We start from the raw sequence: 15,865 nt of genomic DNA on the forward strand, positions 1-15,865 counted from the left end.
TTTTAAAATTCAGTCCACACTTTTTATCTGTATAAATACTCAATCTTCAAACAAAAACTGTATTAGGTAGTTTGTTCCTGCAGATCAGGGAGGTTTGTGCAGGTTAGATGGCTTACTGACAATTTACCCAATTAAGGGCCAGATTTTAAAAAGCTTTTACACGCTTAGGGGGTCATTTTCAAAGGAGTTACGCATGTAAATGTGACATACTATCGTAGCAATTTTCAAAAGCTATTTACTCGAGTAAAGTGCACTTACTTGAGTAAATCCTATGGACAATTCAATGGCATATATTGTAGCAATTTTGAAAAGCCCACTTACTTGAGTAAGGTGTATTTACTTGAGCAAAAACCAGTTTTGCTCGAGTAAATGCTTTTTAAAATCTACCCCTTATAATCTAGTTTTACACATGTAAATGTACTTTAGCCATGTAAGTGGGCTTTTGAAAATTACTACAAATATATGCCACTGAATTGTCCATAGGATTTACCTGCATAAATGCACTTTATATACATAAATAGCTTTTGAAAATTGCTACAATACAAGCCATTGAATTTTCAATAGGTTTTACATGTGTAAGTGCATTTTACGCAGGTAAATGGCTTTTGAAAATTGCTACAATAGTTATCACATTTACATGTGTAACTCCTTTTAAAATTACCTGCTTAGTGCATATTTTCAAAAACTTACACAAATATAAGTGGGTTTGCTTGCTTTACTGCAGTCAAAGTAGTTTTGTACAATGATTCATTATCTTTGTTGATCCTGGTCAATTTAATATATCAACCCACCAATATAGGCCAAGATGACACTGTTGTTGGGTTCTAATTAGACTTTTCAATAAGCATTTCTTTAAAATTTCTAGTGAGTATCAACATTGGATATATCTGAAATTTCTTCAACAATAGCTCAAATTTTCTATCAAAAAACAAACTAGAATTCAAGGTTTACTGGTGTATATCCTGAAGCAGTATATGCACTTTGGAAAAATCACCAATTTAAAAACCCCATCCAACCAACACTCTTTTTTCCCTCAAGCACACAGTAGTATCTCCTCCTCCTCCTGGTGGATCTCTGGATGAGCATGGCCCTAGCAAAGAGCTTCCGCATGGGGCGAGGATCCAGCAAAGGCCAGAGGTCAACCAGGAGTGGAAAAAACACGAATGCCACAAGAAAATGACAGAGCTAATTTCAATTGCTAAACTTTATTTTTTCTCCCTAATAGGTGTACAGTACTGTACCTAAGAGCTACACATTAGCTATTATGGTATTCTAGTGCCAGGTTGTTGGGATAACAAGACATAATGTGATCAGACATGAATGTTTCCTTGAAGAACTGCAGAGCCGAGTCCTTTTAGTTCGGCTTCATGTGATGTTACAGAAAAACAATGCGGCATGTTGCCCAAAGCTGTCAGCTCATGTATGTCATTTATGTAATGCCTGCAGCCCGACGAACACATTGATCACCTGAGCTAGAGAGATTTCAAGTAATGTAATTCTGAAACTTATCAAAATTATATTTGCATGAAACACATAATATATACAGCAGATAAAAGCTGCTGAAATACAATGCTGTTATCAAGATGATAACGTTAATTATGCTAAATGGCATCTAATACAGATTTCTGTTACATATTCCTTCTCATTTTCATTTATTTCCTTAGATCCCCAGTGTGAAGGTCTCGGGTCTTAATAATTTCCTTGCTGTCAGATCTGGTTTTCTTGGAATTCTTTCTTCACTTACTGTGTCTCCCTCTTTATCTAATTAATTTTCTCATTATCTAATCTGCACCCCTCCATATCATACTGTTTTCCAGGCAGTGTGTGCCTCCCGACAAAAGTTAAGAACAACAACCCTCCTTTTGATCTACAGGACACAATGCTACTCTTCAGCCGCTTAGTAGCCCCACCGCAGAAGCTCCCCTAGCTTTCCCAGGGCTGGAGTCCTTACCTCCTACCAGAGCCGTAGCCAGGCAGTTTGGCACCTATGGCCAACTGAAAAACTGCACCCTTACCCATTACACAACACATGACACCACAAGTTGGGAGACTCTGTTAAATATCTGTACAGCAAAGCCCGTGGCCAGTACAAGGGTATTAGCTGTCCTAGAAAAACTTCACAGCCTTGCACCCCGCACTCCATCACACCCTCCTCACACACAATTAAAAATTATTCATTATAGCAACAGATTTTACATAAAAAAGAACATTCAAAGCACAGTCTTCTGAGGTTAAAATATCACTTACAATATGTATAATATATTTACATGCACTGCTGTGGTGCCAACCAGAAAACCTTGCAAAAAAGCCAGAGACACTTGGAACCTATATGGTATTAGGCCAACTGTAAGGTAACTTGGGCATGGGCATGACCCTCAGAGTGTCACGAAAAATAAGAATTTCTATATAAAAACAGCACTAACTGCCAGCACTCAAACCTATGAAAGTTAATACTACAAATATTACACCAGGCCTCAAATACATCCCTTATTAGGAAAACAGAACAAGCCAAGCTGCTATAGATCCCTATACACTAATGCCCACATTTTAAAAGGCCTGCGCGCGTAAAAACCGGGCGTTCTGCACAGGGTCTGGATGAGGAGGGGCGGGGCAAGAGGCGGGCTGGGACAGAGCCATTAGACGCTGTCCTGGGGAAGCCTGTGCTGGCAGCCAGCCTGTTGAGTTCGTGCCTATTCTCGCCCTCGCTCCACCCTCTCTACCTTTGTGGCAACTCCCTTTGGCTCAGACGGACAGATGCAGCCGCAGCTTCTCCCCGCCTCTTGGTCCCGGTATCCCCGGGCTGGCCTGACGCTACGGATCCGCCATGTTCCTGATGACATAAAGGCGCACGCGCTCCAGACTTTGTACCAGCAAGGGCGCGAACCTCGGGAGCGTCCCCCCGTAATGACATCATCTGTTTTCAATTTAAAAGGTCTTTGTTTGCTAACTACAAGTGAGTTAGCAAGGAACTCCAACAAGACTTGCTTCGGCAGTCCATGCTACCTGCAACTACGTTCCGAGGGGTATTCTTCCCCACTGCTCGGCCTTTTCAAACTTACCAGGAGTACCCGCTCCTCGGGGGCTCCGCTCGCTCTATTCTTGATTTCAGATTGTTGGACGGGATCCAGTACTTGGTCCTCGAGGGCATACGTTCCCGAAGACTCCTATTGCCTGGAGGCGATCGCAGACATGAACACAGTGAGTCCTATTACAGACAGGAACCGGTACTCACTCCACGAGGGCCATTGTTCCTAATCTCAGGCTCCCTTCAGTCTAAGACGTTATCGCAGGTACGGAGTTCATGAGTTACCATTGCAGATTGCAGATAGGAATCGGTACTCGCTCCACGAGGGCCTATGTTCCTAATTCCTTTCTCATACTCTCTTCTTCCTAAGAAGATACCGCATACCTATATCTTATGGATTACTATTACAGATTAACAGATAGGAACCGGTACTCGCTCCACGAGGGCCTATGTTCCTAAATCTCTTCTAGCCTCTTTTCTATTCCAGAAGCCATCCCATACACAGTGATTGTGAGTTCTATTTCAGACTGCCTATAGGAACCAGTACTCGCCTGCGGCTCCTGTTCCTGAATACTGAAGACTCTCTGTTGCATAAGAAGACATTACAGATATCTACAATTGTGAGTGTATCATCTACCACTGGTTATGCCCAGCATACCCTGTCTACTCACTACCTATAGTCTCTCCTTAAAGCTCAGCAACTCAGAGATCGTAGTTCCAGTATCAGAAGGACTTCAGCCCTGCCGGGCATATCAACTCACTACTGCCACCTCTGGTGGTTCTACTTCCAGTCTAATAAAGAACTATCTGTGTTTGTCTCAATACTCCAGCCTAGCCGGTGGTCCCTCTCAGGATCTCCACTTGAGGGTGCTGTCATCTGCCATTGGCCCAGGGATTCACTATTTCTAAGTGTTACTTCCTACATTAATAGAGCGGTATTTATCATCTGCCACTCTGTGGGAGCCAACCCACATCAGACCATTACTCCTCTGTCTGCGGAAGCTGATCCATATCAGATAGCTATCTCCCCGTGGGAATCATACAGGTTGCTGGTTCATCTTTCTACAGGAACAAAGCATAACAGTTGCTACTCCTTCCTTCCGGAAGAGCAGAGCACTAACAGATTGCTACTCCTTAGCAAGATCCGTAACAGAGTGCTAACTCCGCTTCCCCTGGCGGGGTGATCGCTAACAGATTAACTCCTCCTTCAACGGGAGTATCCAGCAGCCAGATTCATAACAGATTGCTAACTCCTCCCCTCTGGGGGAGCAGATCTATAACAGATTGCTAACTCCTCCCCTCTGGGGCGCAGGTCTATAACAGATTGCTAACTCCTCCCTTCTTGAGGAGCCAAGCTTAACACAGCCAGAGCTTAGAGTTTACTTCTGCTCCAGAGGAGCAGTAAGTATCAAAACAAAAAAATTGAGGTTAGGTAGGGTAGGGTTTAGGAGAGGGGAAGGAGGAGGAAGGATAAGGTTAGGGAAGTTCCCTCCCAGTCTGCTCCTTATTTGGAACAGAATGGGAAGGAACTGAGAAAAAGGCCAATTGAGTTGCTGCACGTAATTGAAAAATTCCCTCCCCTGCGTGCTAGAATGGGGCACCAGCTCGCACATGCACGCGTCAATTATAAAATCTGGTGCGCATGTGCTCGTGGATATTGTATTTTGTAACATGCGTGCTGCGACGTGTGCATGTTATAAAATTGGTGCTTCCATATGCGCACACCAGTAACTGCACGCACCTTTTAAAATCAACACCTAATAGAATAACTTACTTCAGTCACACATGCAAAACACAAAGAGACCATACAGTATAAACAGAAATGTACAGACAAAAACTGAACTGGAAACCGCAACAAGCCAAATTCTGTATGCATTGCAACAATGTAAAAACAGAAACATTACCATTCCTCATAAAACAAAATGAGTAAAACCATACCAATAAAAAGAATAATTCAAAACAAAGAATAGAACATTCAATAATTAAAAACTCATATAAAAATCTTCCAAGCATCAATACAATATTTCAAAACAGACATTTTACATCAAATAACACCCAGCAATTAAAATAAGAATTTTAAAAAATTCCTTGTTATCCATATCTTGGAACTATTAATTTCCAGATGCTCTGAAATTGTCATGGATTAGCAGGCAGAGAGTAAGTGTGGTATTTGTGCACACATGTGCTACATCTCATACACACACATGCTCTCTCTCACTCCCCCACATAGACACATACAGTACATGCTCTCTCCTACTTACATGCACACATGCTCTCTTACTCTCCCACACACATGCTCTCTCTCGTTCTCTCACACACAAGCACACATGCTCTCTCGTTCTCACACACAAGCACTCATGCTCTCTTTCTCTCCCATGTACATGCTCTCACTCACTCTCCAACACACATGCTTTCTCTCTCCAACACACGAGTACACATGCTCTCTCTCACTCTCCCTCACTCAAGCACACATTCTCTCTCACACTATCCCACACACAAGCACTCATACTCTCTCTCATTCTCTCACACACATGCACACATGCTCTCTCAATCTCCCGCACACATGCTCGCATGCTTTCGTTTACTCTCCCATTCACAAGCACACATAATCTCATTCTCCCACATACATTCTCTCTTTCTCCCACACAACTGCCCACATGCTCACTCTTGTTCTCCCACACACATGCTCTCTCTCTCCCACACACCTGCCCATGTGCTATCTCTTTCACTCTTCCACATACATGCTTTCTCACTCTCCCACATATGTGCACACATACTCTCTCTCACTTTCTCCTTGACGGAGCAGAAGTCGCTTTCTTCGGCCCCTGTGGCCAAGGGAATGGCTTCCGGCCATGGGGATGAGCCAACTCTATCATTGAACTACTTTCGGCAGGGCAAGGTGCGCTCCTCCTTCTCCTCCAAAGCAGTGTGGCCCCGCCGAAATTGACGGAATGGTAAGCACAGCTTTATTAAGTGGAAAAGCAGTGTGGCTATGACAGAATCAGCAGCATTGCCAGCGGGGCCGTGCTGACCATGCTGTTGATTTTGAGGGGCCTCGCTACTTTTTCTCTTGTTGAGGACCCGCTGGCCGCACTGCTCTCATTGGAGCATGGCAGCGCTATGGCACCTTTTGGTAGCGGTGCTACCTTTTGGTATGGCATCTTTTGGCTATGGACATATTGGCCATAGGCATGCTAAGGCTCTGCCTCTTACCACTAGATTTGCTAATTACATACAGAAACAATCTTTTGCAATTTATGCAGTTAAATGCCCTCAGTCTTTTGAGAGTGGCTAGTGTTATACATATTTAAGTGTACAATGATCCTAACAGAAAATAAAGATAAGTGAAATCCCAGGTGCATGCTTTATTAATTTGCATTTAGGGTTCGATTTTAAGACCCATGTGTGCATGTCCATGAGCGCGTGGTTCCCAGCGTGAGCACATAAACGTACCGATTTTATAACATGTGCATTCCAGCGCACACATTATAAAATCTGATGGCGCGTGCACATGCGCATGTGCAGGCAGCCCGCGACTCACGCCCGGGGGTGGTGGCGTAAGTCGCGGGCTGCCTGCACATGTCCGCTCCAATTAAGGAGCGGATAGGGAGGGAACTTCCCTATACCCCTATCTAACCTTCCTACCCTTTTGCCCTCTGTTCCCTAACCCCCTACTATCTACCTATTAGAATTTTTTTATTTTTTACCTTACTGCTGCTTTGGAGCAGTAGTAGCCTCCGCGCGCCGGCCAGCTGCCAGCGCGCGCTTCCCCGGGAAAGTGGCTAATGGCGCTGTCCAGCCTGCCCCGCCCCTTCTCGCCCAGACCACGCCCACCCCCCCGGCCTGCCCCTTTGGAGAGGCCCGGTACTTTGGCTCGTAACGGGGTTTAAGCACGTGGCCGGGCCCTTCCAAAAATGCGTGCAGCACGTACAAGGCCCAGCCATGCATAACCCCTTATTTTTACGCACATGGCCCATTTAAAACTGGGCCGTAAGTGTTTACTTCTGATCCAAGCTTTCCTGAGCATGCTGGCTGTCAAGGACACACACCATTCAGTACTGTGGTTTGTAAACAGGCTGAGAGTCCCTTGATGTATTAACCAGACATCCTCCATTGTTTTTAATGGTATTCTGTGCATACTATAAATCTATGTAATTCATATATGTTGTATCCCCAAATCAGCTGTAATACAGTTCAAAATCTAAACCTTCATAGCCAATGTACTATGTTTTAAGCATTTTGGTTTGAATTTTAATATGAGATGAGTCAAGTTTTTACATTATAGGCTTGTTCTAATTTTATGAACTCAACTGTTGACGGCTGGCCGGGATCTAATTAACTCTTTCACCTAACATGGGACTAACCTTCCTGCAGTTAAATATTAAGGGCCAGGGTCAAGAATCAGGCAAAATAGGCAACAAAAACCCCAGGGATCAATTTACTTGCACAGTTTTGAAATCAGATTTAATTTCCTGCCAGCCCTGGAAGGGAAAAAAATTCTACAGAGCAAACTGTGTATGCAAACACTTTTGCAAAAAAAAAAAAAAAAATGCCATGGGACTATAGTCCAATTTTTGAATTTCACCCTCATTGTCATATGTTTGTCTCATGCAAGACACAATAACTTCTAAGGCACTACTGTATGAATTTTAGCATCCATAAACCACATTCTAAAGTTATTTTATTAACTGATACCCAAATGAAGAAACGTATTTCCTACCTCCTCTGTATAAGCTGTCCAGGACTGGCGCGTGTTGCACTGTAACAGATTGCATGGACTCTTATTTTAAGAATAACAAGTAGAGAACTGATGTAGGACAAGTTACTTGTCTACAGCCATGTACAAAGTATCCGGCATCTCCCAGAGCTCAACCAGGACAACTCGTAATTAATTTTGCCATAAGCAACAACTTAAGGTGAGTTACTTACTCTTGTCGGTCCCTGTACATCTTGTTAACTTTTTCCCATTCGAGATCCAGCTGAGTCAGGGCTTCTTGTATCTTCTCAGCTTCCCCAGGTGTGGCGCTTTTCAGAGCTCCTGTCTTCTTCTTCTGAACGGCCTCCAGGTGACCTGAGAGTCTGCTAAGGCCATCTTTCACATTCTGTAATATCAAGGTTTTACAATAGGAAATACAATCAGAGGTATCAAGAAGATGTCTACAATAACCTTAATGGTGTTGAGAAGACTGAACAGAAACCATTCAAAATGTATTTTCACCTTCACAGTACTTTTGATTTTGCTTGCTGTTTCTTTGTTTAATTTAGGATCTGACTTGAATGCTGGGCAAAAATTATGCAAAATGCTTCCAAGTTAATTTTTTTTGTATCGTATTCATGCATGATTTGAACACATGGAAATAGATACATAAATGGGCTGAGTTAGCACAACTTTGCAAATTGACAGCAGCAGCTGAAGTTGACAATATTTTATGCCCTACATTTCCCAGACCTAATATGGGGGGGTTCCCGCCATTGTCCCATTGTAAAGAATAGTATTAGAATTCTGTGAGACCCTCTTATCCTGCTGAGTGCGATCTCCCAGGCTGAAATCTGCAAATGTAGAGCCAAGCACTGGTAACATCAAAAGGCAACCAGTTCTTTTTTTTTAATATGTCTGTCTGGTTTTATGCCCATAGGACAGCTGATAGCATATCTCCTTTTAATTAAATCAACCCCAGAATGCCCTACATTTTGAGCAGCATTAAAACACAATTATCTGTCTTGACTCGCCATTGGACATTTTGAATTTTAGGTTGCACCCTTTGGAAAGAGACGGGAATTAGTTGTTTAAAATCTCTCTAGAACGCAAACATCACCACACAGAGTTACATCAAAGCTGGACATATTCCCAAGCACCGTGTGTTATCAGGAACTGAGCAGCCTTCTGCTCTAGTGCTGAAACAGTTTCTCTCTTCCAGGCGGCTTGGAGAGCAGCAGTTGGGCTGCATTAGTAAGAGAAGTTTTGCAAGAAATGATATGTGAAAACATAGGATAACAGTTACATATGAACTGTGTCAATCATTCACCATTTATTAGCTGACCTTTCTTTCAGCTAGGCAGGGGCTCCTGGCCACAGTGATAACTGATTTACAGGGAAAATACAAATTGTGGAAATACAAAAACATATGAGAGTTCACTGCCAACTCTCAGATGGGTACATATAATAACAATACTTATCATTCTTATAACATTACTGGACATACACAGCACTGTACAATCTTGATAAATATTTAGGTATGATGTCTGTGCCCCCAAAATTTTAAACTGATAGGGTCTGATTTTCAAAAACATTTACACGCTTGTGTGCATGGTATAAAATCAGCTGTTCGTGCGTACATGTATGTACAATTTTATATGAATGCGCACATGCGCGCGCAAATGCTGGCTTTACCGCATAAGTGGGGAGGATTTTAAAAATAACACGTGTCAATGCGACAGCTCTTTTTCCCAGTTCGCTCCCAGTTTGCCCAGTTAATGGATTGGTCTTCCTAAACCCCATGTTCCCTTTTACCCCCAACCCTTAAAACCCCGCTGACTCGCCTAGTTTTTTTTTTATTTTAATACTTACACAATGTCCATAGCCAGAAGTAAAGTTATGTGGTAAGAGATCCCGGCGTGTGCTTGTGCAAGTAAATACTTATGCGCGCATTTCAAGGCAACTTCCAGGAACGCCTGTGTCCTGCCCAAGATCTGCCCAGACCATGTCCACACCACGCCCCTTTCTTAACTTTTTGATTTGTGCATGTACTTCCTATAATCAGTGCAACATGGGCCGGCCTGAGACGCGAACTCATCTCCCAGCTTTGGCGTAGGTAGGACTTTTAAAATTGACCTTATAAAGTTAAAAAAAAAAAAATTCTGACATCTGTGGCCCGTGAAAACAGGAGTCAGTGTCCAGTTTTGTTCCCGGCAACATTGGAAAATGAGCAGATTCAATGAGGTCTCGCTCTGCAATCACATTCTTTAGCTCTACGGTTTACCTCTGCAGCACACTCAATCAAATTCTGCTAAATAAAACTGCTAGAGGTTAGATTTTTATTTAAACACAGATTATATATCTACAGCAGATTTCCCTTCAAAACATCCCAGCCGGCATATTCAAATTGCATTTAGCGCTAGATAGCCGGATAATTTGGACTTATCCGACTTTCTATTGGCCACTGAATATCCGACGGATCAGGGTGACACTACTTATCCGGTTAACTTAACCAGAAATGTAGCAATATTCACTCTTAGCCGGTCAAGTTAACCGGATAAGTTAGACTTGCCATAGAGCAGTCCTAACTTAGCTGGATACAACTTATCCAGCTAAGTAGTGATATAAACGCGGATATAAACGCGTGATATAAACGCTGAATATCCTTTGTAACTTAGCCAGATAAGTTATATCTGGCTAAGTTACATACCCAGATAACTTTAAATATTGGGCCCCTCACTGACTTTTATATAAATCATGTTGTGTATTCAGGGTGATTCATCTTGCTGCCCTTGATAATGTATTTCTAATATTTACTAATCTCTTGTCTGAGTAGCAATAGCTGTGATATTATAAGGAACAGAAAACAGTGCTTTATTGGTCTGTCCCAAAGACACACACAGAGCTCTCCAATCACCATCTGACAAAATAATACAAAGTCTCATTTCATCTCTCTGTCAACTTCAATACAATGGAAGATTAACTTTCCCTGTTCAGTGCCCCTCCACTCACCTAATAATTTGAAGGATATGTATCTCATTTAAAAACAATAAATACAACATAAAAGAAACCGTGTGCTTGTGTCTGTCAAGTCTACCGAGATTACATGTTTCGGTTTCTCAAGTATTCACACATTGTCTGCTTTGTGCTTGATTAAACTTCATAAGGAAATAAATACATCAGCCTGATCAGAAAGAGGAATTGCAGTGCCATGAAGAGCTGTAGAAATGAATCAGAGTACCACAAAACTTCTGTTAGAACTGCATTTCTTTAAGGTGAGTATGGGCTAGCCAAGTCAATCTAGGACACATGTGGGTGGTGCCCGAGGACCATCATTTAGAACCGCAGCTCTAGAACATACAATCTGTGCATCTTATTTTCCAGGGTGATTTTCAAGCTCTCTAATCTTTTAGGGGGGAAAAAGGGGAAGCTTCCAGGTATAACTGGAAGTTATGTGGTAGGAGATCACAGGTATAACTGGAAGCTCGCTTACTACCATGAGAGGCTTGCAGGGCAGACTGGATGGACCATTTGGTCCTTTTCTGCTATCATTACAATGTTACTATGCTATGTAACTGGACTCACTTGATCAAGTTAATCACAAACTGATGAACTTTATAAACTGAAGGAGTCATATTCAGTAAGCTGGCAAATAGACAAGTTAATTGGGTAATGCGTCCCAAATATTCAGCAGGATACACACTCCAGTGACTATTCTTGCCTAAAATTATGCAGCTACATGCAGCTGAATAATTTAAAAGCCAATTTGGCTATGTTTGAATATAGCTGGTTAGGTTTTTAGTTATCTGGCCTTGTGTGGTCAAATAACTTGCAACTTTCCAGATATCTTCAAAAGTATCTGGTTAAGTGGCCCTGTTAAAAAAAATATATATATACATATATATATATACATATATATATACATATATATATATATATATATATATATATATATATATATACGTATATACGTATATATATAGATATATATGTATATATATGTATATATATATATACATATATACGTATATATATATATGTATATATATGTATGTATATATATATATATACAAAAAACAAATCGGAAACCGATCCAGTTGGCTGTATTAGAGTGAAAACAATAGGAATCGGATGATCACATGAAGCCCTTTATTATGTGCCCGACTCTGGCCGAGTTTCGCTCGTAGAGCTGCCTCAGGGGCAAGGGGGAGAGGGAGAGGAAGAGGAAGGGGACGGGGAAGAGGTTACCCCCAACCATATTAGAGAATGTGGTCGTTGCAGATGAGAAGAGAGTAATCAATATATCAAGCAGGGAGTTGAATAGTGTAGAATCGAGTGTTTTGAATAAGGGTTTATCATTTGTCCCTACTACTAGATATGATGCTTTCAAGACTAGAGTAGAGCTGTTTAAATTTGTGAGAAAGTTGAAAATCATTGATCTCTTTTCTAATATACCAGCAACTACAGATAATTCTATTGTGAAACCTATGAGCAAATGGATGCCAGGTGGACCCCCGAATCCAATTATCCATACATTTGAGACATTGATATTAAAAGATATCATAGTTAAAGAAAGAAGGTTTAGATATAAACACAACATATCGAGTTTGGAGAGAGAAGCTATTACTAGTTTGAGAAATGATCAATCAATAGTAATAAAACCGGCAGACAAAGGAGGTGCCATCGTTGTTATGGATAAGTCGAAGTATATCAAGGAAATAGAAAGGCAATTACTTGACACCAACTTTTATGAAAAATTAAGGAATGATCCTACAGGAAAGATCAAAAAAGAGGTTGATAAGATTATATCGATTGGTGAATCGGGCAATTATTTAACCAGAAAAGAAATAGATTTCCTGATGGTAGAGTTTCCTGTAATGCCAGTGTTATATGTCTTACCAAAGATACATAAATCTATCACAGATCCACCTGGAAGACCCATTATTTCTGCTAATGGGTCACTCATGGAACCCCTGGCTATCTTTATAGATACTTTTTTGCGACCACATGTTCCCAAAATACCATCCTTCATAAGAGATTCAGCCCATATGATTACCATACTCATGGAGCTGAAAATTTATGATAGTAAAATCATTTTGGTGACTTTAGATGTAGACTCATTATACACCAATATACCACAGGAGGAGGCGATTAAAATTGTAGAAAATATTATTCACAAGTTTAATATTGACTCTCGCATACCTAACCAACTAATCCTAGAGTTAGCTACAATAGCATTGAGAAAGAATTTTTTCTCCTTTAATTGTGAATATTTTATGCAAGTTAAGGGAGTAGCGATGGGGTCACCTATGGCCCCATCAATTGCAAATTTGTATGTTGCTAATTTTGAAAGTATGTTTCTAACAGATCATAGGTACAAGACTAATGTCCTACTATGGAAAAGGTATATTGATGATGTGTTTTTAATTTGGAGAGGTAGTGAATGTGAACTATTATGCTTTGTAGAATGGCTTAACGGACTGGATTCAAATTTACATTTTAAAGTGCAGTTTGATGAAAAAGAGATCTCTTTTTTGGACATATTGATAAGGAGGGATCATATAGGTTTTACTACTGATGTTTATCGAAAACCGACAGACAAAAACAAGTTTTTAGTTTATGACAGTCATCATAACAAATCACTCATAAAAAATTTGCCATACAGTCAATTCTTACGTTTAAAAAGATTATGCACTGACAATAATACATTCAAAAAGAGATCTGAAGAAACAAAGATACGCTTTTTAGAAAAAGGTTATCCAGAGAATTGTATCAATGAGTGTTTTAATAAGGCAGATAAACAGCAGCGTGATACATTATTAAAAAAAGGAAAGAAAAGTGAGAAAAAGGATAGGATAATCTGTCCACTCACATTTACAGGTCTTTCGCATAATATTACTCAAGTCATTCGAAAACATTGGCACATATTACAAGTCCTTCCAGCATTCAGCGACAAACAAATAATGGTGGCCAACAAAAGAGAAAAAAATCTTAAAGAATTAATAGCACCATCAGCATTACCGATTATTAAGTCAAAGCAGAATGGCATAGTAGGACATCGCCCATGTGGTAACTGTAGTGTCTGTTATGTGAACCTTAAGACGCAGAGCTTGGAGGTCAATAATACGAACAAGGTTTATAAGCTGTATCATTCTACAAATTGTAAGAGTTCTGGAGTGATCTACGTAGCTATCTGCCCTTGTAAAAAATGGTACATTGGAAAAACCATCAGGCAATTTAATAAAAGGGTTATCGAACACAAGAGTGCGATAAATAGATTAAGCGAAGGGAAACCTTTAGTTACACATTGTATTGAAACTGGTCACAAGTTTTCTGATTTTAGGTTCTGCGTCATCCAAAAACCAATGGTACACTGGAGAGGCGGTGATTTTAACAATTTACTTTTAAGAAATGAACAGAGGTTGATTTTCGAATTTAATACCATGACACCAAATGGTCTTAACAGTGAAACTGATTTAGCAGTTTACCTATAAAAGACTATCCTTTTTTATAGTATATATAAATACTCTATTTTTGAGACTATTTATTTATGTCTTTTATAGTGTTCTTAAATTTTTTTAGTCTGCTGTGTCATTTTATGGTATTTAAACAGTTTGTATTTTTGGAGTCTTAATATTTATATATTTTTAGGTCAGTAAATGAAATCATTTGTATTTAAAGTAGATTTCTTTATCTAATTGTGATTGGAGTTTGGTTATTCATATTATTAATATTTATTTTAAAGATCTTTGATTCTCTTATTTTTCACCCTCATTTTTTTATTATTAATTTATATAATATTAATATTGATGTGATGGACGCTAAAAGATAGTAAGCTGTCTTTTGAATAATCTTTTGGATGTCTTCTACGTTGCAATATTAATCAAATTGATTGTTATGTGTTTTTAAATTTAAATATGCGCTTGTGCGCACCTTGATTGACATACTATGCAAATTGAGAGCTGTGCGTTACTCGTAATCTAAATACGCGTCTGTGCGCAATTTGATTGACAGATCATGCAAATTGACGTTTTTGGCGCCAAAACATGGCGTAGCTCGCGATATTTCCTACTTATACTGTGACTGATGACAGCTAAAAAGTTAGCAGCAGAATGATGTTCAGTACGTTCCGCAGGTATGAGCAGGTATAAGTGCAATAAAAGCATATTGACAGTTGTGTATTGGTTCGGCATTCATTTTTAAACTATAGGATATGTGTGATAGAGTGATATGTATTTCTAATGCAAATTATGAGTACATTTTGGTCTTTAAAAATAGTATTCTGGTTAAGAGCCATCTTAGGATCTGATATACATTAATCAAAATTAGTTATGTTCCGTTTTAATGCATATAGCTACGTATGTTTTGGCGCCAAATATCTTTGAGCATCGCCACTTGGACTAAAACTGACAGCTCTTTGTAGTTGCTAACAATAAGTGTGACTATGTTGAATGTTGCAGATAGGAATGGGTGACAAGTGTGATACGGGAATATTTTACAATGTTAGAAGAGTTTAGCTATTTTTATTACTTGTATACAAAGAAGTGCTAGTGTGTAGCTAGTTAAATTAAAACCCATAATGTTTGTGTTTGTTAGCACTGCATATGACTGTGTTAGACTGAGTGAGTGACAAGTGTGATGTATAATTGATTTCACAAATTGTAAGTATTTGATGCTATAAAGATGTGGTTTATTCAGGTTTATTTAGTTTCAATATGATCTTGACCATGAAACTGCATGTTATAGAAAATGGTACGCAATGGTTTTTTTTTTTTTTTTTTAAATAACACTTTGGTTAAGAGCCGTCTAATGATTTGATATATATTAATAATAATACAGTTATGGTTCGGTCCTATGCTTCACACCATTGGTATAACGTCATTAAATTATAAATATGCGCGAGTGTTGAACCGTTTTTATGCATATAGTTATGTATATTTTGGCGCAAAATTCCTTTGAGCATCGCTACTTATATTGTTAGCTTCTTATAGTAAGTGTGTTTGTGTTGGATGTTGCAGATATGAATGGGTGATAAGTGCGATATGTGAATGTGTTATAATAGTACAGGTGTTCATCGTTAAGAAGCTATTTTAATTGCTTGTATATAAGGAAGTGCTAGTGTGCAGCTAGTTATATGAATACCC

At 39.7% G+C, this 15,865-nt stretch overlaps 1 protein-coding gene across 1 annotated transcript in view; it reads right to left on the bottom strand.

Moving 5' to 3' along the window:
* DMD (dystrophin) overlaps positions 1-15,865 on the bottom strand; it is a 3,148,630-nt gene that overhangs the window by 1,417,853 nt on the left and 1,714,912 nt on the right. Inside the window, exon 43 of the mRNA XM_029603105.1 lies at positions 7,955-8,127. Within this exon, the coding sequence (XP_029458965.1) occupies positions 7,955-8,127 (173 nt within the window). The remainder of the gene's footprint in view (positions 1-7,954; positions 8,128-15,865) is intronic.

Source organism: Rhinatrema bivittatum, chromosome 5, assembly GCF_901001135.1.
Source record: "Rhinatrema bivittatum chromosome 5, aRhiBiv1.1, whole genome shotgun sequence".
NCBI classification, from domain to species: domain Eukaryota; kingdom Metazoa; phylum Chordata; class Amphibia; order Gymnophiona; family Rhinatrematidae; genus Rhinatrema; species Rhinatrema bivittatum.